This window comes from Protopterus annectens, chromosome 14.part0 (assembly GCF_019279795.1).
Source record: "Protopterus annectens isolate FY-2018-M chromosome 14.part0, PAN1.0, whole genome shotgun sequence".
Classification (NCBI taxonomy): Eukaryota; Metazoa; Chordata; order Ceratodontiformes; family Protopteridae; genus Protopterus; species Protopterus annectens.
Genome location: NC_056748.1, coordinates 156,318,507 through 156,344,741, shown reverse-complemented (window position 1 = coordinate 156,344,741; position 26,235 = coordinate 156,318,507). Strand labels below are relative to the sequence as shown.

The 26,235-nt window shown below is 37.5% G+C and overlaps 1 protein-coding gene across 2 annotated transcripts in view; it reads left to right on the top strand.

The window, feature by feature from the left end:
• Nucleotides 1-26,235, top strand: part of VWA2 (von Willebrand factor A domain containing 2) — a 1,170,846-nt gene that overhangs the window by 1,137,295 nt on the left and 7,316 nt on the right. For both annotated transcript variants that reach the window (XM_044055935.1, XM_044055934.1), the window contains 2 exons: nucleotides 3,510-4,061; nucleotides 22,580-22,702. In XM_044055935.1, coding sequence (XP_043911870.1) covers nucleotides 3,510-4,061; nucleotides 22,580-22,702 — 675 coding nt within the window. The remainder of the gene's footprint in view (nucleotides 1-3,509; nucleotides 4,062-22,579; nucleotides 22,703-26,235) is intronic.

The following is a 26,235-nucleotide window of genomic DNA, read 5'->3' as shown; positions in this document are numbered from 1 at the left end:
TGATTGGACTCTCATAATGAGGGTTTAGCACCCAGGGCAGCATATTTAATTAAAGTTTAGTTTTTGTGGTTTTGAGCATAGCTCCTCCCCTTTCTAGTTGTCCGCACCCCTTCCCATTGACCCCACCCATTCGGCTATCTCCTGCAGCTCCCCTTTGATTTGAAGTCACCAGCCACCACTGGTCTGGAGCATTTCTCCCCGGGCCTCCACTGAAAATTGGCTTTGTTCCAAGTCGGACTTTCCCAGTAAACAAATGTTAAATAAATAAAATAATTTAACACTCCCAGCTTCAGACAGACAATGTAAATTTCATGTGGTCACTCTTGCTCTGTCATCTATCACTGCATTGACATAGACTGTACCCAACCATCTGTTTTTAGTTCTCTTTGTGACAAATCTTTGCACCCTTTCCATTTGTATTAGAGGTGTTGGAGCTTACAAACAGGGTGCAATATTCTGATTATCTACATCTGCCATTGTAACAAGTTTAAATATTTGCTGAGCATTTAAACCATGTAAGCATAAATCTGACTTTTGCTGGGTGAGTAGGGTGTGTGGATTATTAACTTTCAGATCATACAACCTTGGATAAAATAGGTGGATGAAAAACATTCCACTGTTGCTGTTTTAAGTTTAGAATGTTGCTAGAATGTTTTAAGCTTAGAAGTTTTCACATTAACATGCATTTTCTAAAGGATATTAAGTCTGAAATTCAAATGTCTGTCATTATTTAGTGAATGTAAGCTTCGAATGAAAATCATACATTTTGTGAGAGTAGGCCAAAACCATACCTCTCAAGTGTACCTCATTACGAGGAATGTACCTCATCTGGGGTCTTAAAAAGTTCATATTCCTTGAAGTTCCCTCAAAGTTCCACATTGAAAGAGTCTGTCACACATTCAGTGCTAGGAATTTTTTTAAGTGAAATCCATTGTAAATAGAAATTAATCATATTAATTCATTAAAAGATCTTCTTTATAAGTAAAACCAGCATAGTTTAACCATCCTATGACCTTCCTAGTTGAAGTTGTTAGTAATCCATTAGTATGTGTTCCACATTTTGCCCATTTGTTCCACATTATGAAGGCTAATGTTCCTCATTTTGGACATGGAAGGTTGAGAGCTATGGCCAAAACTGTGATGCAAAATCTTAGCATTCTGTGAAAATCTGGATAGCTGACAGGTACACACATTTAGGTTAGAACATTAAATAAAAAAGAAGCAATGTACTCAATAAAATATCATACTAATGAATTCTAAACAATTATCAACACTGGACAAATAAATATAATCATAATATAATTTAAATTACATTTCTTGTACATCACAAAAATTATAAGTAAATAACTTTTTCCTGCTTTTCCTTCCCCGTTCTCTTTCTCATCACAAAACCTCCTTTTTTATTACGTCTTCTAACAATACAAATATCCAACCTGACACCCACACAAAACTCCTAGGGGTCATTATCGATGATGAATTAAAGTTCAACCTACACATACTCCAATGTATATAAAAAACAAACCAGAAACTAGGTCTCCTATATCGTAACAAAAAATTCCTAACCCCTGAATCTAGACTTACCCTGGGCCAGGCACTCCTCCTCCCCTCCCTCTTATGCGCTGCCCCAGTTCTTACCAATATCCAGGCCTCCACTCTAAACAAACTCCAACAGACTTACCATAAAATAGCCAGACTCATTACTAACTCCCCATACAACTCACACCACTGCATTTCTTTAAACTCTCTTCAATGACTTGAACTTCCCCAGTTTCTGCTATCTTATCAATTTCATATGCTACACTCTATTCTTTATAAAGCCTTCTTCTCTCCATCTCTATCTTCCTTACTCTCCATCTACATCCCATCCTGGACCCTCCGTACTTCTAACCAACAATTACTTGATGTCTACCACCCAAAAAGGTCAGTAGGCAAACTATATAGGAGATAAACCAAGGGAAAACTAATTTCCAAAAGACTGCATCTGTGGCTACTGTAAGATCTACTTACATGTAGTCATTGGCCTCCTAAACCATTTTCATAGTTGTAATACACACACACACACACGCACATGCATATATATATATATATATATATATATATATATATATATATACATAATTTATACACACACATACATATATCTATATATAGGTGCTAGTAACCTGGTTGAATATGTGTTTGGTCGATGGCTACCTAGTCACCTGCATACGATTGCCTAGACAGCTGATCAGCAGATGCGCGAGATCGCACAAATCCAGGACTTGGGAAATTAGCCCTAACTCTTGTGTTTGTGTGATCTCAAGCTTAGTGTATATAATTAACAGGAGTAGGAGGTGCAGGCCCTCTCACATCGGAGTACAGGAAGGCTTCCCAGTGAAAAAGCAATGTTTTTTTTTATTTTTTTAAGTAAAAGATTGTATTCTCCGAAGCTGTTTCTTATCCCATATGTGCTGCATGTCAACGTCAGCATTTTCAATGTTTTGATGTTAATGTTATGCCAGTCGATAATGGGTGCTTTTTATTAGTACACCTGTAAATAGAAAGATAGATATAGCTATAGATATATCTATATATATTTACCAGAGTAAGGCACTGAGAAAAGTGTTCAATTTCAGGCACGGCCTGGAAGAAAATGTTTTCTGTTTTTACAATCGCTGTAAGAGGTTATTAGGCTAAGTACAGAGATCAAGACAGTATAACAGCTTTAAAGTTAATGTAAAATAAGTATTGCAGCATGCATCTAGTGAAGATGCAAAGAAAATGCCTGATGTAATTGTTATATGCAGTAGAAGTCACTATTCAGTGGGATGCCAGACAAGAGTAACAAAGAAGAACTGTCCAGAGGTTAGATGATATGGCCATGGGACCAGCAGGTACACTGGCTTGTTTTCACAGGTTCATTTTAAGTTCCTCTTTGAATTAGGAATAGTCACTAATTTCTTTTAATGGTGTTGTGAAAGATTGCCAAAATGAGGGGCAATGCCAGAAAATGCATATTTAGTACAATGCAGGTTTTAGTTCCAATAGTTGTGAGAGTTTGTTTTACTTACTGACTGGTACACAAAGTTTGTACTAAGGCTACAGTTAAGTCTGTTCCATTTGATTTGATCATTTGATCTGTGTGTGTCTGTGCTCCTGTATATATCTATCTATGTATATATATATATATATATATATATATATATATATATATATATATATATATATATACATATACATATACATATATAGGTACACACACACACACACACACACACACATGCCTGGGTTGTGTAGGTGTGTTGCACATACATACATGCACCCATACACACAGTACTTGTGTATTGATAGTCTAATAATGGATTACATGGTTAAATCAAGTAATCCTTTTTTCCTTTTAAGTTTAATTGAAAGCATTAGTTAGCTAGATGTTTAAAAACTTTTGTTGTTGAAAAAAATTGCATCATATTTTATTTGCAAAGTGCAACTTCCATTGTTGTTGTAACTTATATTTTCTTATCATTTTATAGGTTGTGTGTCCCATGCCTTGGATTTAGTATTTGTATTGGATGCTTCTAAAGGAGTGAGCAGAGATAACTTTATCAAAGTGCGTGATTTTGTCAAGAGAATGTCTTTTCAGTTTGATATTAATCGTGACTTAACTCAGATTGCAGTGGTTACATATGGAGGGAGACCACAGACTGCATTTGCTCTGGATACCCATGATTCAGGGGTACTCATTCTTCAGGGTCTTGAAGCAATACAGCACATTGGGGGACCCGCCTCTACGGGCAGTGCTCTCCTACATGTTTATGATGATGTCATGACAGTCCAAAGAGGAGCAAGGCCTGGGGTGAATAAAGCTGTAGTTTTGGTAACGGATGGGGCAGGTGTTGAAGATGCATCCGTTCCTGCGCAGAAGATTCGTAACAATGGCATACTATTATATGTGATCGGAGTTGGTGACATTCAACGGGATGCTTTACTTAGAATAGCTGGGTCTGAGAAGTACCTGCTTCATGCTGCATCCTATGAAGATCTGAAATACTCTGAAGATTTCCTCATTCAGAGTATTTGTGATGGTAAGCCGAAGTGATTGTGAACAGTTTTGGCTACTACGAGTTACATGTTTACAGAGACTAATGGCACTACGCTTTGTTTTATATCTCTTTACAAAATATTTGCTGATCAAGTTTTTCCCAAGTTTATCGAGCAAACTTACCAACTGTACTGTATTATACTGAGCTGCATAAAAGTGGAAATAGTGCATGCGCATGTGTATGTGTCTTTATGTGTGCAGTGTTTTTGTGAACTCTGGCTTCAAGTAAGAGATTTTCTTTAGATTACATAATTACCAGATGTGTGTTGTGACATGTCACAAAATCATTTTTTTCTTGAATCTGGTTCACACTCCTCAGATTTTCTGACATTTTTTCTAATATAGATTTCTGACAGTATTGTCCCTTTATTATTACGCAGCACACTACCGTCTCTTCATTTTAATTATTGTGCACCCACCATGCTAACGTTTCATCGGTCATGTTTACATCATTCTTCAGTATAATGGTATTGATATACAGTTATATTCATACTTATTTATTTTATTTTATTTTCCTTTCAACAATTCATTTATAACTAAGTCCTAAAATCCTTTAGTTCTTTTACATTCCAAAAAAAATGTCTGTTTTCTCCCCAAGTGATGTGTAACCAAACACATTTGTTCAGATACGTACTTACATGTCATTCAACGTTTTTCTCTCAGTTTTTACAAAGTTGCCACACAAACTGCCTCATTGAAGACATTTTTATTTTCTTTCCTTATTTTTAATTTCCTTTTCTTTTCATAATTCAAATCTTTCCAAGCAACTATCAGTTAAATAGTCTCATTTTTTATTCTTCATCCCGGTCTGGTCCCCCATGGTCTGTGCATTTTACTTCTGATTTTTTCTCAATATTTTTTGCTGTCAGTATCATGCTATTTCGATTATTTTAAGTAGACCTGTGTATGGGTACAGATAACTTTCCTGAGTGGTACTTTGGTTGACATTTATTTAATCGACAACATTTGCTCAACTAAACAGATGGTCGACAGGTATGTGAGATTGACAGTCCACAGCTAGGGGACTATACCCTTTTCTCTGCATATTGTGCACGGTTGAAGTTAGACTATAAAATTAGTAGCGTGTGTGAGGGGCACAGATCCCCCCACATGGGAGCTGCAGGGTGTCTTGACCCCTGCAAAAAACAATGCTTGTTTTGTATTTTGTTTTAAGTTTTGCATGTGCAGAGATTAATTCTTAGTGCATGCATAGCAGAGTGTCAATGTGGATAATGTAATAATGTAATAATTTGTTTCAACATTATGCATGTCGACATAAATGGTATTCAATCAATTTAGGTAATTCCATACACACACACACACACATATATATATATATATATATATATATATATATATATATATATATATATATATATATATATATGTATATGCATGTATGGGTCTATATTATCATATCGCATGCTCAGAAGAGCGAACAACAGATAATTGACCCCATGCAAGCAAAAGCTTAGAATGTTGAATCTTCAGAACAGCGATTATTTTCCAATAGAAAAAAAATCTCTGTTGTGAAACAAAACAAAAAAAAAATTACTTAATGTGGGAGGCTTTGCACCTCCACACCCGCCTACTTAAATATACCAACTCCAAAATCGCACTACAGTGCCAAAAAGGCAAAGTAGTAAAGGCGGCCAAACAAATTCTTTCCCAGGGAAAGAATTTGCTAAACAACCGCTTCTCTATTTTGCCTTTTCGCGCTTTACTATTCGACAAAGACGCATTCGACAACCTGTGTCTGCAACAGCGTAATAGGGAACTTATATATATATATATATATATATATATATATATATATACATAGAGACACACACACACACACACACACACACACACACACACACACACACACACAAATACACGCAGATTTTTCTTTTGTGGTTTTAGTCATTTTGGATTTATATTGGTTAACACAGAACAAAAGATGAAGTGTAACTCATTTTTGTTTGGCTTGACTGATCACATGGAAATGGCTGAAAAAGGTATGTTGCCAGACAGTATTAAAGCAGTATCACAAAATAGGGATTTCTCTGCACTGGTCAAAGTGAATAGTCCCAAAATTTTAACAACGTGGGCAAATTATATGACGTTCATCAAGGCAGAAAGCAGACTAGTAAGATGGTGGGAGTGACTGTTTATATTTGAGGAATAAATGAAGGAAGTCACAAAGAAAGTGAAGAGGACTTGTCTGAAGATGAGGAGGTGAGGAGAGTAGGTGATTATGGGGGTAGATTTCATCGCTTTTGTAATTTGGTATTTGTAACCTTCACTGGGTACAAAAGAATTTAATACAAATTCAAGTAGAGTTGAGTATTTTAATTTTTATTCCATCAGAAACTTAATTACACCTAACAATTAATTAACTTTCTCTGTGAAAATACCTGTTTTTCATAATATCATGGTACCAAACAACAATTAAATGTTATCTCTGTTCTGCTGAATTTAAAGTGGTATTATTGTAACATGTTTAAAAAACTTTAAAAATTCTTAGGAAATATAAAACAATGTTTATGTTCTATATATCAAATATTGCACAAATATATAGAAAAGTCAAGTGATTAAAAAATAATATTTTTGCTTTTTGTATATGTAATATTGTTGCATTAATAGATGGTGGGAGGGAAGCATCATGCAAAAGCTGACAATATAACTCTATGCATATTTTTACTTGCAAGTGATGTTTTATATCTTCAGTTTAACCATGGCGATACAGGATGAATTTATCACAACCTGTGATTTGCCAAATAACCTTGAGGTTTTAACAGATCATGTTATCCCTTATTAAACACACATTAAATTATTGATCAAAGTGTTATTGTTTTCCTAGTACACAGGTCATTTGGAATGTAAATGTTTGGGATAAAGAATTGTACTTATCCTTTTTAGAAGCAGGGGTGAGTTAACTCAAGCGATTCATATCTGTTCTAAGGGGAGTGGTTTTGATATTAATTTACTCAGAACATAAGACACAGAAACTTCATTAAATTTTGTAATCACGTTTGATAGGAAACACGAATGTCAATCACTGTGTATATACCAGCTGGATTATGCCGGGGAGGAGAGTGATGGCGTTTATTTAAGAGGTGTATTAGCTGGATTGTGCATGTATGTGCTTTTGATAAGTAGAAAACATTAAAAATAATTAAAATAAAAAGTACTTTCTGTCCTGTGCTGCTCTTGGTGTCATGTATAAACTAGAAATTCTACTACTAACACTTAGTGATCTGAATAGCGGACTGACATCTGTACTCAGTTGTGACAGACAGCCATAGACAAAGAAAGAAAATGCAACCACTTGAGGTCAGAACTTGTGTTTGTAGATTTTTTGCTTGTTTTTGATCTGCACATTATATTTATGGAGATAACCTAGCTAAGCCCCATTGTTATGTGAGTAGTCCAAAACCTGTTTGAATGTTTCAGAATCTTCTGAGTTTAAGACAGCCAGAGACTCTGTAAAATTATATCTTGTAAAACTTTACTCTGTCCTATTGTTCTTGTATTTTGCCACGTTGCTATATCTTTGTCTGGAATAACCATCTTGACTCCATACAGATGGGTAAATTCAGTCTTTCCAGAAGAAAGCCCCTCCCATTTGCATCCAACTTTATTTCCTTGGCCCAGATTTCTTGTACTTTGCCCAAATGTTCAGTATCCATTCAGGAACATGTTGAATCACTCAGTACAGTGCTGGCTGACTCTAGCATTTACTGGCTTATATTAAACACTGTTTCAGAACTTGGTAGATGTGGCAGCTCCCCACCCCTGTATGCCTGACTGTTGTGCATCTTGCTTAGTAATACACCTTCACTTTTCTCCTAATGTCAGAATGTGTTAAATACTGAATGTCCTATAGTTGTGTATGCTCATACAGGACTGATACATTCCTAAGGACATAAGTTGTTAATGGACAAATCTTAGTTTTAACTGTGGTACATTTTATTTATTTATTTTTATTTATCTTATTTTATTTATCTTTTGTTGACCAGGTTAGTCCCACTAGCCACTAGTCTATTTTCAAGGCAGACCCAAGATAGTATTTACAGTATTAGTGTAAATTTGGCCAGGGCATCAGGGAACTTCCCCTACTCTTGGTAGTCGGTGGAAGACTTTGTGTGTTACACATCCAGGCTTCCTGTTTCCTGTTTCCTGTTTCCTGTCCAGGTGCAGGGAAAGGACTGGAGAACAGGGAGAAAACTGGGCTGATTCAGATTTTGTTGAAACTGGAGTGAAACTTGCTGAAAATTTAGCTGAAATGGTAGAATTACTACCAGAATTTTTTTCTTATAACGTGGGTGCAGAAAAAACAGTGACATTGGAGGAAAAGGAATTTGTAGCTGTAACAGAGATAAATTCTAAGGAAATCTTTCAGAGGAGATTCTTTGAAGGAGAGACAGTTGCAGTTACCTCTGAAAAAATGCATAATTACAACCCTCCATTTCGGGGGGGGGGGGAGTTGTGTGATGATTATTTGGAAGAAATGGTAAACCAAAGTGAGCCAGGAAGTAGAGCAGCAATTTCATGGGGCACCATCCCCCACTCTGGAATCATAGATAAACTTACTAAGCTGGGCATTAATCGCTACATCACTCGATGGGTTGCCAACTGGCTTACTGACAGAACCCACACTGTAAAGTAGCTGACTCCAAATCCATCTCCAGACAGGTGACAAGTGGAGTACCTCAGGGTTCAGTCCTGGACCTCTCTTGTTTGACATCTACTTCTCTGAAGTACAGGCCAACACTAAGGGACTCTGGCTAACAAAGTTTGCAGATAACTGCAAACTGGGAGCCATTATTGAATCCCCAAATGATGTCGATACTCTACAAAAGGGCCTTACAAAAACAGATGCTTGGTGCCAGAGCCATGGACTCAAGCTCAATGCCAAGAAATGTATAGTTATGCCCTTTGGGGAAAAAACATGTACTCGTGAATTACCACATAGGTGGCAGTACACTAAAAAGCAAAAGTGTGATAAGAGACTTAGGAACACAGGTGGACAGTAGTCTCACCTTCAATAAACACATCGCCACAACAGTCAGGAAATCCTTCTATGTGGCACACCTCAACACTAAGGGCTTTCATCCAGAAAAAAGGAGGTCATTGTCCCACTGTACTCATCCCTCATTAGATCCATTATAGAATACAACACCCCATTTGGTATGTACCTCTCAAGACATCTGCAGCAACTGGAAAGGCCTCCCTAAAAGATCACAGGCCTAAAGCAGATGGCCTATGCTGACCGCCTTAAAAAACTCCAGCTATATTCTGTCACATATCGTCTACTCTGAGGTGATCTCTGCTTAACATACAAGGCCACGTCAAATCCAGAGCTGTTGGGCATGCTACACTTAAAGAAATCCCAATCCCTCAGAGCCACATGCTCCAGGGATCTAAACCTTGTCATCACAATAAACAAAACATGCTGGAGGATAGGTCCCTGACCCAGAGACTCCCCAGACTCTGGAATAGACTGCCCATACATGTCAAGCACAGCACCTCTTTGGTCCTCTTCAAAAGGAACCTTGATGACTGGATGGGAGAAAGGAAATTCACCCCAGGGATCACGTCAGTCACCCTGCTAGACAGAGGTCCAGAGAAGTAAATAGTGTGGGAAGAAATAGCCAGGGAATTGTTATGGCTAGGCTTGTATAGGTCCTAGGACTGATAGCCTAGTACCAACCTATGAACCTATTTATATAACAGAGAAACACACAGATATAATGAAATTACATTTATGTGCAGAACATACTATATGCTTTATATATGACAATATGAAATCTTCACCTATGGACAAAACATTTAAAATAGATAAAAAAATACCTAATGATGTAACCCTACAAGATTTACCATGGAGTAACACATTCCTAGTTTGTTGAAAAAGACAAACAAACTGCCTCTCAAACTTTCCATTAGACTAACAACACTTGATTCATTCTTTTGGTTCATATTAATGTGTCTCATGTTTTTAGTAAGAATCATCTTAAAAAGCTCGTCAGTGAGTTACTATGAATAAGAAAAGTTAAATAAGTGTTCATAATTTTTATTATAAGTTGACCAAACTGAATATCTCTACAGTCATCTTTTCCTGTAAATCACATTATCTCCCTGGTCTACTATAAGGAGGAAGTCAGTTATTTTCATATTTATTAATTTATAGGTCAGATGATTTTATATTTTATTTACTATGTGTAGAGTTGTTCATAGGATCATAAGTTCATAACTTAGTACCAGGCTAACTGTCTTTATGGGCCATTCCAAACCCAGTCAATCATCCCAAGTAAGAATCAAACCATGCACCTTGTGCCTTTATGGTGAACACCTTAACCACTATGGCAACCTCCCATCTTGAAGACATATTTATATTCTTTAACTGTATACATATTTACTTATTGCAATCTCTTTCTATTTCTGTTAATATGCTATGTCTTGTACTATTACTATATTCCAATGTTTTATATTTTAGCTATAATCCTAGTGAACAGTATTTTATAATACATTTATATTTACCCTTATAAATTTGATGCTCTTTAATCTAGTACTACTGTTATGTCTAATAGTATCTGAGCAAACATCTGAAAACTTCCTTTTTAAGATTCAAACTTTCCATAATAAATTGTTTTGAGATATTAAGTTTTGTTATTATTCAGCAGTTAGCATTGCCGCCTCACAGCAAGAGGTTCTCCGGTTCGATCCTTGGCTGGGGTGCCTTCTGTGCGGAGTCTGCATGTCCTCCCTGTGGTCGTGTGGGTTTCCTCCGGGTGCTCCGGTTTCCTCCCACATCCCAAAGACATGCTGTAGGTGGATTGGACACTCTAAATTGGCCCTAGGTGTGCATGTGTGTGCCTTCTGTGGAAGGCTGGGCGCTGGGCTGGCAACTCGACACCGTAAAACTCCACCGCCAATCATGAGCGGACAGTGATCCGCTGTGGCGACCCCTAACCAGGAAAAAGCCGAAAAAAGAAGAAGTTTTGTTATCATTAAAGGTACACAGTAACAGAGAAACATAATCTTAAATTTTTATCAGAAGTGTCTTTCTATAGGCTAGTATATAAACTATCCTTTTGGTATACTACAGGCATTTAGAACTGTGTAATAATGGACAGTGGTTTAGAATCTAAGTCACTGTCTTTTGGTTATTATCTAACGTGTATTCATTGACATCTTAGCATACAATTCATAATATTATGATTGTTTACTTTTAGACAGTAAGAAGTAATGTGGACAGTTCTTAGAAGTTTCAGAACTCCTGCACCATTACAAAGTGCTCTTGATTCTAATTAAGCTGGTTCAAGCTGGTCCTCATGACAAGGGCTTGCAAATGAACAGTTTATCAGCTACGATTCACACAAAAATTATTCAAGAGTGAATCCAAGCCACCTCGACATTATGTACCAATCCCCCAAACCCTTCCAAACTACTAAAAAGCAATAAAAATAATTTCAAGGTATGTTAACCACTAAAAAGCTACTGCATTCAAACAAATAACATTTAATGATTTAGTAAGCACTATTTGTATGAGCTGTTTAATATAAAGCAGGCTGTCATTTTAAAGGAGACATAGCATATAAACTTGCACTACAAGAATGAGAGTCATGTCTGATCAAAGTTTAACTTGATAAAGGTGTGAATGTTACTCTAATTATTTGATAACATTCCAATAACAACTTTTTTATATGTAAGAAACTATACTTTGTATACTTTGTTTATTACATAGCATAACTTTCCTGGGTGCTACTGCATGTCATGTATACCATCAGTAACAAGCATTCAGAACTATGAAATAACTGACAGTGATTTAGAGTGCAATTCACTGTCTTTTGTGTATTATCTAACTTGTATTTTTTGATATATTAACATATGATTGAAAATATTATGATTATTTACTTTTAGACAGGAAGAAGTAATGTGGACAGTTCTTACAATTTTCACAACTCCTGCAGCATCACAAAAGTGCTCATAACTGTAAATTGTTTCAAGCTAGTTTTCAAGGTAAGGGCTTGAAAATGAACAGTCCATCAGTTACAGTTCACACACAAATGCTCACAAGTGAATCCAAGCCACCTCCAAACCACACATCAATCCCTCAAACTCCTCCAAGCCACCAAAAAAAAAAAACAACAAAAAACATCTCAAAGTATCCTAACCACTAAAATGTCATTGCTCTCAAGTAACACTTAATGATTCCACAAGCACAATTTGTATGAGATATTTAATATAAAGCAGACTGTCGTGTTTTAAAGGATACATATCATGTAAATTTGCATTAAAAGAATGACAGTTATGGGTGATCCAGGTTTAACTTGTAAAAGTGTGTATTTTACACTAATTATTTGGTATTATTCCAACAGTAACTTTTATATATGCAAAAATGTATATTTTTATACTCTGTTTATAACATAGCATGTCTCACCTGGGTGGTATTGCATGTCAGGTATACCATCAGTGGTACACTACTGGACCATTTTAAGAACCCAGAATGTAATTTAAAATGCCTCTTTAGTGTTATTTGTTGCGTCTTGTATTATATTTAATAGTACATTACTCAGCTATGTCAAGATATCACAAAGTGTGCCACCTATCATAAGTTTTATGATAATAATGATTAACTTTTAATAAAATGAATAGTTTAACCTTTTAAACTCTAAATGAAAATAAGTGGCTTTAATTTGATATATAGCTAAAAAAAATCAAAGTCTAACATTTTAGAATGGGAACTAGTCACCATTTGAAGTATGGAAATAAATAAATGATTTGCCTTCTAAAATGTAATGTTCAGCACCTGTTCATAAGTATTCAAGCACTTCTTTAAATGAATAATAATTTATAAACATGAAATAAATTGATTTTCATTTGTCCTTCAGTTTTTTTTACTGTTTTTGTATTTTATTAACCAACTATCTCTTATTGCATCTCTCTTCAAATAAGTTGATAGATTCCAGTCCATTTCTTCTGTTCTTGTTTTTTTCTAGGATTTTATTTTCCTGTATAAGGTCTAATGCATCTTCCAAGGTGTTAAAATCTTCTTTCCTTCTGGAAGGTGAATCCTTATTTTTGCTGGAAACAAGATTTGTGCTTTGATATTGTTTTTCTTTAAGTTTTTAACAAGTGGCACACATGCTTTTTTTGTTTGACATCACTAATGTTTAATAGTCATTGTGAAATCTTGTAGTATTTTCTTTAATTTTAACTGGATAATTAGTCCATGCAGCTTTTAAGACTAAATCACTATCTTGACTTGAGAAAAATCTGATGATCACAAACCTTGGTTAAAGGTGTTTTTTTTAAGATGAGGTAGAAAGTGATTTATGTGCTCTTTCAATGCCAAAGGAAAAAGCCTCAGGCAGGTTCAGTGTTAGGTAGCCGGGTATTAAGGAATTGAATCATTGAATTGAATACTGTCTCCCTCTTCCTTTCCAGGAATCCAGTAAATCCTGATGTTATTCCTTCTAGATGTCTTCTCTAAGTCTTCTATTGTTCCCAGAATAAGTTGTTTTGTTTCAGAAGAAATTCAGTGTTATTGTCATTTTCAAGTAGTCTTCCATCAAAATCAGACATTGCCTCCTCTGTACTCGAGATTTGTGATGATTGTTGTTTAAGATATTCACTCAGCACTTCAACTTGTTTTTTTACATTCCTCTTTAAAGTTGTTCGATGTTACTTAGTATAGCCTGTATCTCTTTTTTATTGTACTGTCCTGTACACTGGGCTTAGATTGGCTCATTCTGAGACATTTAGTTCTTTCTAGTTTTCTAGACAGGAAAAAGCAATTAAAATAGTTTCAAACTTGTTTTTTTTTATAGTAAATCCTTCAGCAGATTTTCAACTATAAATCCATCAAGTTTGAAATGTTCTATTTGAGTTTTTTTTAGTAAAAATCCTGTCAGAGATGTTAAAATGAAGCAGAGCTAAAAGAGTGCGGTTAACTGCTCACCATCTTGGCCACATCCCCACGTATCAGGGTTTTTAATGTCGTTTCATAAGCCATTAAGAAAATACATTTAAAGAGTGTGTGAAGTTATACATGATGTTTCTGGAAGTGACGTCCACAGAGTTATTGCTTCTATGTAGGATATCAGAATAAATTCTTACCTTAGATACTCACAGAATTGTATTATTTTCCAAACAAACACAGCTTTATACCCTAGTTATGTTATATTCAAAACATATTCGTGAATCCATACAAAAACAACTGTGAACTATAAATGTGAAAATTCCTTATAAGGAACACAATGAGACATTAAATAGTCTGATGCTTGCAGTCCTCCACCATCTAAACACTCAATTCTATTTATCTGTTCTTTCATTCTTTACTAGAATTTTGGTGACCATGGTAGTGGATGGCTCAAAAAGGACACATTTCAACCCAGGGCTACACAAAGTCATAGAATTAACATAAAATATAATCTGCATAACTTTGTTTAAGACATGTCATGCATTATACAAAACATTTATTTATTTATTGCTATTTATTGGGCTGGTCCAACTGGTTAAGTAAAAGTTACTGCTTTTCAGCAGAGACCTGTGGGGAAAAAGCTGCAATAAAAGACAAATAAGCATGGATGGTCTATTCCTAGCCTGAAGACTTTTTTCAGTTACTGCTTTGGGCTTGAAGCAGTTACATCAGACTCTAGTGAAAAAGTCGGATTGGAGTCAGTGCTTAAGTTCATCAAGTGACTAGCTGGTGCAGATGTTTTGTGGTAGGTTGTCCCAAAGTTTGGAGCCTAGGACAGAGAAGGCATTTTCAGAAGTGAGGAGTATGCGAGGCAGATTATGCAGGCTGGGGTCTTTGCTGGTGTGGGAACATAGCTGATAAGCAGAGCATCATGAGGTGTTGAACTTTGCTGAATGTTGTAGTAAATGGTGTTGTCCTGCAAAGATTGTACTGCATTTATTTTCTTATGTAAACAGAAAAGGTTTTGTGATTTTTGCTGCTAGGAATGTGCACATTATGCTTCTTTCATTGACATTCGTTGTGTCAGTTGTGATGTGATGCTCTGCTTTGGAATGAGTTCACATTTAAGTAGTTTAATCAGATCCTTTGACTATGTCTTGGGACTAGGAAAAACTGTAGGTATCTGTTAGTCTAACATCTGTCTGGTATTTTGAGTATCTTCCTGCAGGAGGTCTTGGATGTCCTTGTTAACTCAGTGCTGGCTTACCTAAACTGGGTGGTTGGGTTTGAAACATATTCCTTGCAAGACAATCCCTTCAGATTATTGCTGACTTTACCTGTGCTCAGGTAGTTAACTCTGCTCCACTTCAAAAAGACCATATTTGGTCTTTCATTGTAGATTGGTTTCTTGAAATATGGGTGCAGAGCCAGTTTCCTCGTTAGATGTTCACCTGATCCTTTTTTGACTGAGTCTCCCATGATTAAGCAACCCAGCTCTTAAAGGTTCAAATAAAGGGACTTCAGTAATATTTTTTGCAGAGATTAAATGCACATGTTGTAGGAGACTCCTTTGGATGAAAGTGTAGATAGTCCTGCACATTGGGAGAAGACCTAATAGAAGGTCATTACCGGTTCTGTTGATCTACTGGTCATTACCGGTTCTGTTGATCTATTCATTTCACCTCGTGTAAAACCATTGTCAAATGGTTCTCACTAGAAGTGTGCTCATGAGTTCAGTCATCTAGAAGACTTGAATAACTGCAGAAACCTTTGACAAAGGCAGTTGAGATTAATTGTTGGCAAGATTAGACTATACTTCTTCAGTTTAAAGTTAGAAATTTCATATGGGAAGGTAATGTTCCTTTCCTCCAAGATTTCCACAGCACTGATTAGACCAACGATTTTTTGGATGTGGACTGATTGTGCAGTACAGCCTATCTTGTTTAAAACATTTTTTCATTGCCTGAATGTAAGGCTGTTCTATTCTCCACTTATAATGTTGTCTCCATTAGGTTCAAGATACTTCAAATGGCCTAAGACCTCCAGTGGGCATGACAGGGTCTGGGTACATAAGTTTCTCAAATGGTGTTGAGATGATGTTCATCGTGTTTCACTGTTGCAGTCATTACACTTGGGTTATCCTGCTGGCAGGCTACCTGCAGTCGGCCTGAATTCCAAAGTCCTGGTCTGGCGTCGGTTGCTGTCGCCTCTTCCCTGACGTCAACGCACCAGGGGTATATAAGATGCAGCCAACGCCATTTTCTTCAATCTTTCTTGCCACGCGGTGCCCGAAGCAAAAGCAGTTTGCAAGTGCCGGTCGGCCGACTCCTGAGATTTTCAAAATTGAATTTCAGATCCGAAGTCTTCAGTAAAGCTAAGTACCCCATTGGGGAAACTTTTTCTTGCTCCAGACCGATGTCAGTTAAAGTTAACAGTTGTATTTCTTGTGGGAAGCAAATACCTCATAAGGATTTTCATTCTTACTGTATTCCTTGCCTAGGCTCTGACCACGACGTTGCTAGTTGTCGGTTTTGTGCTAGATTCAACCAATGCACTATTAAGCGTCGGTTCAATTTTGCTTTACATTACTTTGGCCGAAGGTTTAACTATATAATGCCGTCGGAACAACCGACGACCGGAGTTCATAAAAAGTGCAAGGAAAAAGAAAAGGACAAGCATCTGAGGTCCAAAACCGATGACGAAGCCTCTTCTAGGCCAGTCGCCAGTTCTCAGTGAGGTGCTTTTACAGCCCCTGACACCCGCTACCTCAGAGCCACAGGCCGCCTCCGACTCCCACGTGGAGACTACTAGGCCTCTGGAAACTCAAGGTATTGGTCCTACGGAAACTATTCCCTCAGATAGGTCCAGAGCCGCTGAGCAGGCATCAGCTTCTGAGGGTGTTTTCAGACCTACACAGCTTACTATCAAGACCACTTCAGCAGCCAAGGCAAAAGTCTAAAACACCTTTAAAGACAAAGAAACAAGTACAGCATTCTCCTGGACAGTCATCCATGCCTAAGAAACAGATGCTTAAAATGGCCGAGGACCTAATTACTTTGATCAGGGGTTCCCATCCCCCTCCTGATAAAAGGCCTAGGCAAGACACTGACTATGACTCCTCTGACCAAGTTTCTATTTCTTCGGATTCCTCTTCAGAACAGGGATATTCTCTTCCACCCTATGAGGACTCTGATGCTGAAGAATCTATCCCTTCAGCCTCTCCTCCTGAGGACTTCTCTTTTGGGGAAACCCCTGCACACCATGAGGGAGCATTTCCACTGGGAGAGCCAGGATTATTCAGAATCCAAGAAAAGGCTCAGAGACTTTTTTTTATTGCCTCAGCACAGACCTCTTGCTATCCCTCCTGTGCTAGACATTGTAGATGATGTATTTTCTGAATCCAGTCTGTCTCCTGATTCTTTACCCCCTACACCAGTTAAGCCAGACAGGTACTACAGGGTTCCACACTCACATAAATTTTTTTATAAAAACCCTGCTGCTGATCCAGAAACTATTTATCAGGGTCCCAAAGGGGTCAAGGCTTCCACTGCAAAAAACCCTGTTCCCTCTGATAGGGATTCTAGAGCACTGGACAGATGGGGAAAAAAGTTTACACCTCTGCTACTTTAGCTGTAAGGGCTTTAAACTGCCAGTTTCACATGCTTAAATATCAGCAATACCCAATGTCTCTGCTAAAACAGAAAATGCTGACAAACTCTGAATGTCCTGAAAACAAGGAAATGCAGGATTTATTGCATGCAGCTGAACAAGTGGGAAAGCATACTTTGCAATGTGGTTTTGATTCACTAGAGGCTTCTTGCAGGGCCACAGTTACAGGTTCTGTCATTCGAAGGCATGCTTGGTTAAAGGAACAGAGTCTACCTGATCATGTTAAAACAAAATTATTGGATACTCCATCACAGCATGATACTTTGTTTGGTGTTAAGGCAGAAGAGGTGTTAAAGAAAATGGAGGATAAAGCAAAATCAATGCAGACAGTAAAGGATTTCTTACAGGTTCAGCCACCCAGATTTAGCAGAAACTGGCCTTCTAAAAATTGGTCCTTTCCAATGTCAGACATGCCACAAAGAGGCAGATACAGACGCCCTAGAGGCAGATCTGAGCCCCAAGGCTCATACAGGCCTAAACAATGGGGTGCTTCAGCCTCCAAAGGCGGAGAAGACAAATCACAACCATATAGGAAACAGTCCCAATGACTTCCCACTACCAATGCCAAGCACTTTCCTTTTGGCAGCACCCTTAGGGGGAAAACTAGCACTTTTCTCACAAAATTGGCACATGATCACCCAGGACAATGGGTACTGAATATTGTTTCTCAGGGTTTCAGGTTCCACTTTCACACCCTCCCAAGGGCAAAAGGTATGCCAGACCTGCCAAACAATCAATGGGCAGAGACACAAAAGCAAATTTCTGCTCTCATGGACATGAGGGCTATTCAAAGAGTACCACAGCAAGAGCAGGGGCAAGGATTTTACTCAAGACTTTTCTTGGTACTCAGAAAGGACAAAGCCTGGAGACCAATACTGGACCTGTCTACTCTAAATACTTTCCTGGACGTTCCAAAATTCAAAATGTTGACACTGCAGCAACTTCTACCCATGCTGGGCAAGAAGGCTTGGCTCGTTACTTTGGACCTCACAGAGGCATACCTGCATGTCCCAATCAGACAATCTTGCAGAAGATACCTCAGATTCATTGCTGGCTCAATGCACTACCAATCCTCTGCACTGCCCTTTGGCTTATCTACTGCACCCAGGGTCTTCACAAAATGCCTATTACCAGTAATTGCATTTTGCAGACAAAAAGGAATTCAAATATATCCCTACTTGGACGACTGCCTTATTCAAGCAGAGAGCAAGGACATTCTACTAAAGCATCTGGCGTTTGTAAAAAGATTACTAATTTGCCTAGGGTACACAGTAAACGAAAATAAATCAAAACTAGTGCCCTCTCAAGAGATAATATTCCTGGGTGCAAGCTTAAATACAACTGCCCAGATGGCTTATCTCACGCCAGACAAACAAAGGCAACTGACTCATTACTTCCAAATGATGACAACAAAGACCCAGCTACCTGCAAGAAAAATTCTGCAGGCTTTGGGTTTCATGGCATCCTGAATCCTGCTAATTCCATATGCAAGACTGCATATGAGGAAGCTACAATGGTATCTAAAAAGTGTTTGGACTCAACATTGCCACAGCCTGGAAACAATAATTACTCTCATTCCCTGCCTGCAACAAGAGTTTCAATGGTGGGCACTGGCCTGTCACCACAACAAGGGACAGCCATTCACTTTACCCACAGCCAGGCAGACACTAACAACGGATGCATCGGATTATGCCTGGGGGCCACACATGGCGGGAAAATGTATTCAGGGCACATGGTCCGCAGACCAAATGCATCTTCATATCAATCAAAAAGAGATGCTAGCTGTACAGAATGCCCTGACAGCCTTCAAGGATCTACTCCATCCAGGGCAACTTTTGCTAAAGATGTACAATACTACAGTCATGTGGTACATAAACAAGCAAGGGGACACACATTCCTACCCCCTCTGCAGGCAAGCCATGACTTTGTGGAACACAGCATTGACCTTTCAAGTACATCTGCAGGCACAATTCCTGCCAGGAAAGACAAATACTCTGGCAGACGAACTACGCAGAAACCTCATGGACCCTCATGAGTGGAAACTAGATCCACAAGTCTTCAGCATGATAACAAGGAAATGGGGATGCCCAGACATAGATCTATTTGCCTCCCCTCACAACTGCCAACTACAGAAATTCTGCACAAGGACTTATCACATGCAAGCATGGAAGGTGGATGCCCTATCATTCAGTTGGAAAACCCTGACAGTTTATGCCTTTCCTCCACTGCCTCTCCTCCCCAAGGTACTCCTAATGGTCAGACAAGAGAAGCCAAAAATGATTCTGATTGCCCCAGACTGGCCACGCCAGCACTGGTGCCCAATTCTAAAGAGCTCGTCTCAAGGCCCAGCCTGGACTTTACCTCAAATTCCTCATCTTCTGACCCAACAAAACAATCAGATCCTGCACAGCCAACTCAGAACCTTAAATCTGGCTGCATGGCGAATAATATAACCACTCAGAACACACCTCTGTCTAAAGCAGTTATGGATGTCATTTTGGAAGCCAGGAGGCCCAGCACCAGAAAATCTTATGCAGAAAAATGGAAAAGATTCTGTGCTTGGAATCAGGCACAAGGACTTGAACCGCTTGTTCCAAATATTCCTCAGATTTTACAATACCTAACTGAGATGCTGGACAAAGGCCTATCCTTCTCATCAATTAAGATCCATGCCTCTGCCATTTCAGCTCATTACAATACGGAACCTCCTATTCTTTCACATCCACTGCTAAGGCAGTACCTCAGAGGGGCCAAAAACATAAGACCCCCAAGGAGAGCACCGATACCTACATGGGACCTCAACTTTGTCTTGGAAAAGCTCACACTGCCTCCTTTTGAGACAGCCAATACAGCTGAGATAAATTTCTTATCATGGAAAACTGCTCTGCTCTTAGCAATAACTTCAGCAAGAAGAGTCTCAGAGTTACAGGCATTAATGGCAGTGGAACCTTTTTATCATTTTCCATCCGGACAGGGTTTCTCTAAGGACAAACCCAACATTTATGCCAAAGGTAGTATCCAGTGTGGCTCTTAACCAAACCATTAATTTGCCAACTTTTTATCCAAATCCCCAGAATAAAGGGGAGAGACTTCTGCATTCTTTGGACATACACAGGCAGCTTCACTTCTGCTTGGACAAAACTAAAGCTTTCAGAAAGACTGAGCAACTTTTTGTGGCATATGCTGCAGGATCACAAGGAAAGGCTATCTCAAAGCAGACTATTTCAAAATGGATAGGACACTGTATTCGTTTCTGCTATGCACAGCATGGCAAGTCAGTGTCTAAGAATATTAGGCCACATTCTACCAGGGCAGCAGCCACATCAGCAGCCTTTATCAGAGGAGTACCCACCAAGGAAATTTTGGAAGCTGCAACTTGGAGTTCAGTGCACACTTTTACCAAGCATTATCACTTACATCTTTACTCTAAATCCAGAGCAGGCTTTGCCACTACAGTTCTGCAGGGCCTCATAGCCAGTCCAAATCCTATTTAGACCCAGCCGCCCAACCTCAGCTTTGGGATTCAACCCAAGTGTAATGACTGCAACAGTGAAACACGATGAACATAGTACAGTTGTGTACCTACCATAAATGTAGATGTTCGAGTGTATTCACTGTTGCAGTCCAGGTTACCCACCCACCATCCCCCTTTCTTTGCTGGGACTTATCTGTACTTCTCTATCCTATACAACCTATGTGGTGTATTTGCTTGTAGATGAAGGTACTGTTTATTTTAGTGTATGCTTTTTATAAGCAATGTGTATAGCCTACCCTTTTGGGGGCACCTGACATCTGGGGCAAGAAAAACCTGAATAAAATGGCATCGGCTGCATCTTATATACCCCTGGCACACTGATGTCAGGGAAGAGGCGACAGCAACTGACCAGGACTTTGGAATTCAGGCCAACTGCGGGTAGCCTGCCAGCAGGATAACCCAAGTGTAATGACTGCAGCAGTGAATACACTCGAACATCTACATTTACGGTAGGTACACAACTGTACTTTTCATTATATCAACTATTTATTTCATTTGTTGATTTAGAGTTTTTTAACCATCTGCTTGTGGTCTCCCTCTTTCATTCTCTCTCTAAATATAAAATATATACCAATCTACCAGCATGGGATATGCATGTATCTGTCTATCTATATCTGTGGGCACCTTGTGGTGTTACCACACAATTATAAGTACCTTTGCACACCCACTAGCATTGACAGGTTATATCCACTGGGTATTTCATGAATGAGACAGCATTTCATGATGTGATGATTTGTAAACATTTCCAGGGGTTCAGCCGTGTCCTCACTCGTATGGCCTTGGAGTATCATTTTTATACTCTGACAAATGATGCAGCTTGACATAAGCTTCATTAATGACATAGTAAAATGTGTGGCTTTGAATCTGTACTGCTATAATGATGTTTTTTTTTTGTATGGTAATGTGGTTCAAATATTTTTTTTCCTTTCTGCTGTAGCCATTTAAGTTATAATGCTATTTGTACACATTTTGCAGATTTTAGTTCCAAGAAAAAGCAAACTCTTAACCCAGATTTGCACAACAATTTTACCTGTCTGCATATCTGTTTTTGTGCTTTTTTTTTCATTTGTTATACTACTTTACTTTGAGAGTTTGTAATTTGCAAGCTTATTATGATCACAGTAATCACAGCTGAAGTGTCCCACTGTGATTCTTAACTTATAATGTACCACTGCAATGCATAACTTATAATTTCTGCATTTGTGTAGCATAATTCATTGAAAGAAATACAGTCAATCTATCAGTGGTAATAAACTGTGTTTGCAGACCCTGAAGGTATATATCATCATTACGTCCTACCAGAAAATCTGTCAATTCCATAACAAAGGTTTTCATAATAATGTTTAGTGTAGTATATTTATATTGTTTGTTTTATTTTCTAAAACAGACACTAAAACACCAGTAAACCTGTGTAAACCCAATCCGTGTATGAATGACGGTACATGCATTCTTCGTAATGGAAGTTACCGCTGTGAATGCAAAGGCTGGGAGGGACCGCACTGTGAAATCAGTAAGTATTTTTCAATCTTAGTAATATAGCCTTCCTTGGGAATCCAAGGGTTGTGATATAAACCACAAAGATGTCATGTTACCCCATATTAATATAAATTAAAAGAAATTGTGCAGGTGTACAGTGAAGCAGACTTAGGGCAGGTAGGTATTCATTTTTTTCAACACTCCACTCCTACTTCTATCCCATAATGTCTTGGGACTCCTTTTGTTGCCATGGATTCAGTAACTAAAAAGGAAAGGAGGAAGTTAACGATCTCACATAGCACATATTTCAAGAGAAAAAAACAAGATGCATTGCTGGTACACAGAGAAACAAAAGAAGTATTGCAAATGACCCTTATGCATTTGATAAAGGCTTAACAATGTTTTTTTCCTGTAATACGCCCTAAAGAAATCCAGAAACTAACTCCTCCCCACTCTTTACAGCAGATGCAGTTGTCTGTACTGGTAGGCATACTGTCGGGGGTATAAACACTGTTTGTATAAAACCAGAAGTTAATTTTTGGCATGGTAAATCAAAATAGTTTTATTCAGCTGTGTTACTGATTAGTCTTTTAAATGTTTACACCATTTTTAATTCTTTCTTACAACTTAGTGGTGTCACATTGAGGAAGAGTTCTCTGCTGCCAAACATTCTGTGCTGAGATAGACCTTGGTTTAACCATGAACATGAAAAGGATAAAGTAGGCATCAGATAAGTAATGAATGAATTAAAGATCAATGTACTTTATCAACATTTTTTTCAAAGTTGATGGCAGAAGCCAGATAAGATAAATGGGGAATTTTCAGAAGAAGTTAAATAATTAAATAGGGTTGTAACACAATATTTTCTAGACCTCCCCTTTATAAAGTCAAATTGGTCTTTATACATCATTTTGGAATTGAAAGTATACATGTAGACCTGGATTTAATCATATAGCTTAGTGACTATAGAGAACAGAGTTAACAAGGTCTAAATTATATATCAATATCACAGAATCTATTAGGTTTAAGCAGAAACTGTGCTAACCAAATGAACAGCAGTTCATTTCACTCCTCGCATAAACATCCTGGATCTATTTAGATAAAGTAGTCAAAAGTTGATCCTGTGGTAATATGTATGTCTGTAGTCAAACAATCTTATGTTGATATTTTACCTTTTGTGTTTAATAATTATTTTAGTATTTTTTCTGGTATTATAGATTCACTCAGTACATCTGCTTCTTAAGTACAGAGACAGACAAGTTTTGGATCATGCAAATATTTAATTTCATCTATGGTTGTTAAGTGTTACTAGAGTACACTTTTGGAAAGTCACAGATTCATTTCCAGTGAATGGTTGAAGAAATTTCAGTCTGGGATAGTTTGGAGATAGTTTGGGTTGTGTGGAAAATAGGAAGATATAGAATTACAGTCTGGAAATAATTTGGGATGTGTAGAAAATAAGAAGCTATAGAATTATAAAACCCATTTGGTTTAGCCTTTGATGGTTTACAGAAGGGTAAAAGAGTCATATATTTAGATCTTGTGTTAGAAGGGAATAACAAATAACAATGGACAGATTGTAACAAATATTCATAGAAAATGTATAGATGGGAGCCAGTACCTTCAGGCTACAAGCTGCCATCCACCCCATGTTTTAAAAGCTTTACATTATGGTGAATTGTTACGCATTTCTAAATTATGTAGTGCTAAAGCTTTGTTGGCACAAGAGATGAATGAATTTATAAAGATGTTTATAGCAAGAGATTATAATGTTTGTGATATACAAGAAGCCCAAAGCAGGGTTTGGAAGGAAGTAGAAGGGATAGATAATAAAAGGGGAGATTAATAGATCGACTTTTGTGGCTAAGGCCAGTGAAAGGGAGAAGAAAAATACTTTGTATCAGGTTATAACATCAAAAGTAAGGAGGTAAAAGAATCACTAGAACATTATTGGAAGTATCTAATACAGGACAAATGTTTGGCTAGTATTTTTCCACGGAAGCCCTCTTTCTCTTATACTAGAGAAAAAAAAACTTGAGAGATATGGTTGTACATGGTATGTTTACCATGCCAACCACAGAGTTAATAAGAGCTCCATCTGTTAAAGGAACTTTAAAATGTGGTAGGTGCAATATATGCACCCACATTGTAACTACTTTTCACAGCATGGATCATATAAGATTTGAACCCAAGGACACTTTCTTTTGTAAAAGCAAGGGGGTAATATATGCCCTAAAATGTCCTTGTCACCTGTATTATATAGGTGAAACAAAGAGTTTCGTATAAGGTTCATGGAATATTTTAGAGAGAGAAAAAATTGTAGGGAAGATAAAGTCATTGTTACACACTTTAAAATGTTTCATGAAAGTAATACTGATTTATTGCAATGTACTATTTTGGAACCAATTGAATGCATAGATGTTACAGATGAAATATTAAAACAAAAATTATTGTATAAAGAAAGTATTTACATTTTAAAATATAATACATTAATTGCTAAAAGTTTAAATAATGAATTGAATTGGAAATGTTTGCTTTAAAAGTTGATTGTTTGATTGATTGATGAGATGTAATTAGGAATGAAGTATATAAAGAGTGTTTTTTTTTGTAATTTTTTTATTCCATGAAGGTGGTAACACCGAGGCGCTAGAATAAATTATTCTTGTTTTTTAGTAAAAAGAACAGCATTTGGTATCCTGTTGTGGTTTGAGAAACGTGAGGAGGTGGCAGTGGAAGTGTTGTTACAAGCTATAGAATTATAGTCTGGAATTAATTTGGGATGTGTAGAAAATAAGCTATGGAAATACTAATTTATGATAAGCTCTTTGTACACATTTCCTGGCAAGTTATGCTCATCCCCTCAGTAGGGATTTGTTTATGCCAAAGTTCAATAAATCTAATTGACTTTAACAAATATAAGCAAACGAGCCTTGTAAGTGTCCTTCTTGAAAGTACTACGTGGAACCCAGTCAGGAATGTGCAACTGATGTGACTGAGAACAAGTGAGATATGGCTATCTTTGCTTTATGTATAATATTTCCTTTTACAGGAATTTCACTGAAACAAAGGCTAATAAATTAGAATTTACCACAGTAATTCTGTTATCACTATGAGTCTGCAGTGTGCATTAGTTTCCTAGAATGTGACTGCAGCAACATAATAAAAGTCCTGCAACCCTTTCAGAACATATGGGAGCCTGTTAACAAGAGGAAACAAAGTTATGTACCTGTCATAATGTTCCATCTGTCTTGCCCATTGTCATTCGTTCTCAACGGATGGGTTTGGATCCAATCCTTAGGATCCGACTCAGACATTGCTAAAGCTCTTGGCAACTAAAACCTCTCAACTTCTTCTTTACCCATAATGCACCAATCCTAAGTTACCTCAGATCTTTTTTGCTGATTTTTCCTGAAAGGAAATATTTACTATGCATAGACAAAAAGAGGTGAAAATTTGCATACAGTCAATACATAAAAAGGCTATATCTGGAGGTCAATATAAAGGACAGTGATGTCCCGTAAAAAAACTCATTCTTCCAGAACTTTGCAAAGGATAGGGGTTGGTGGG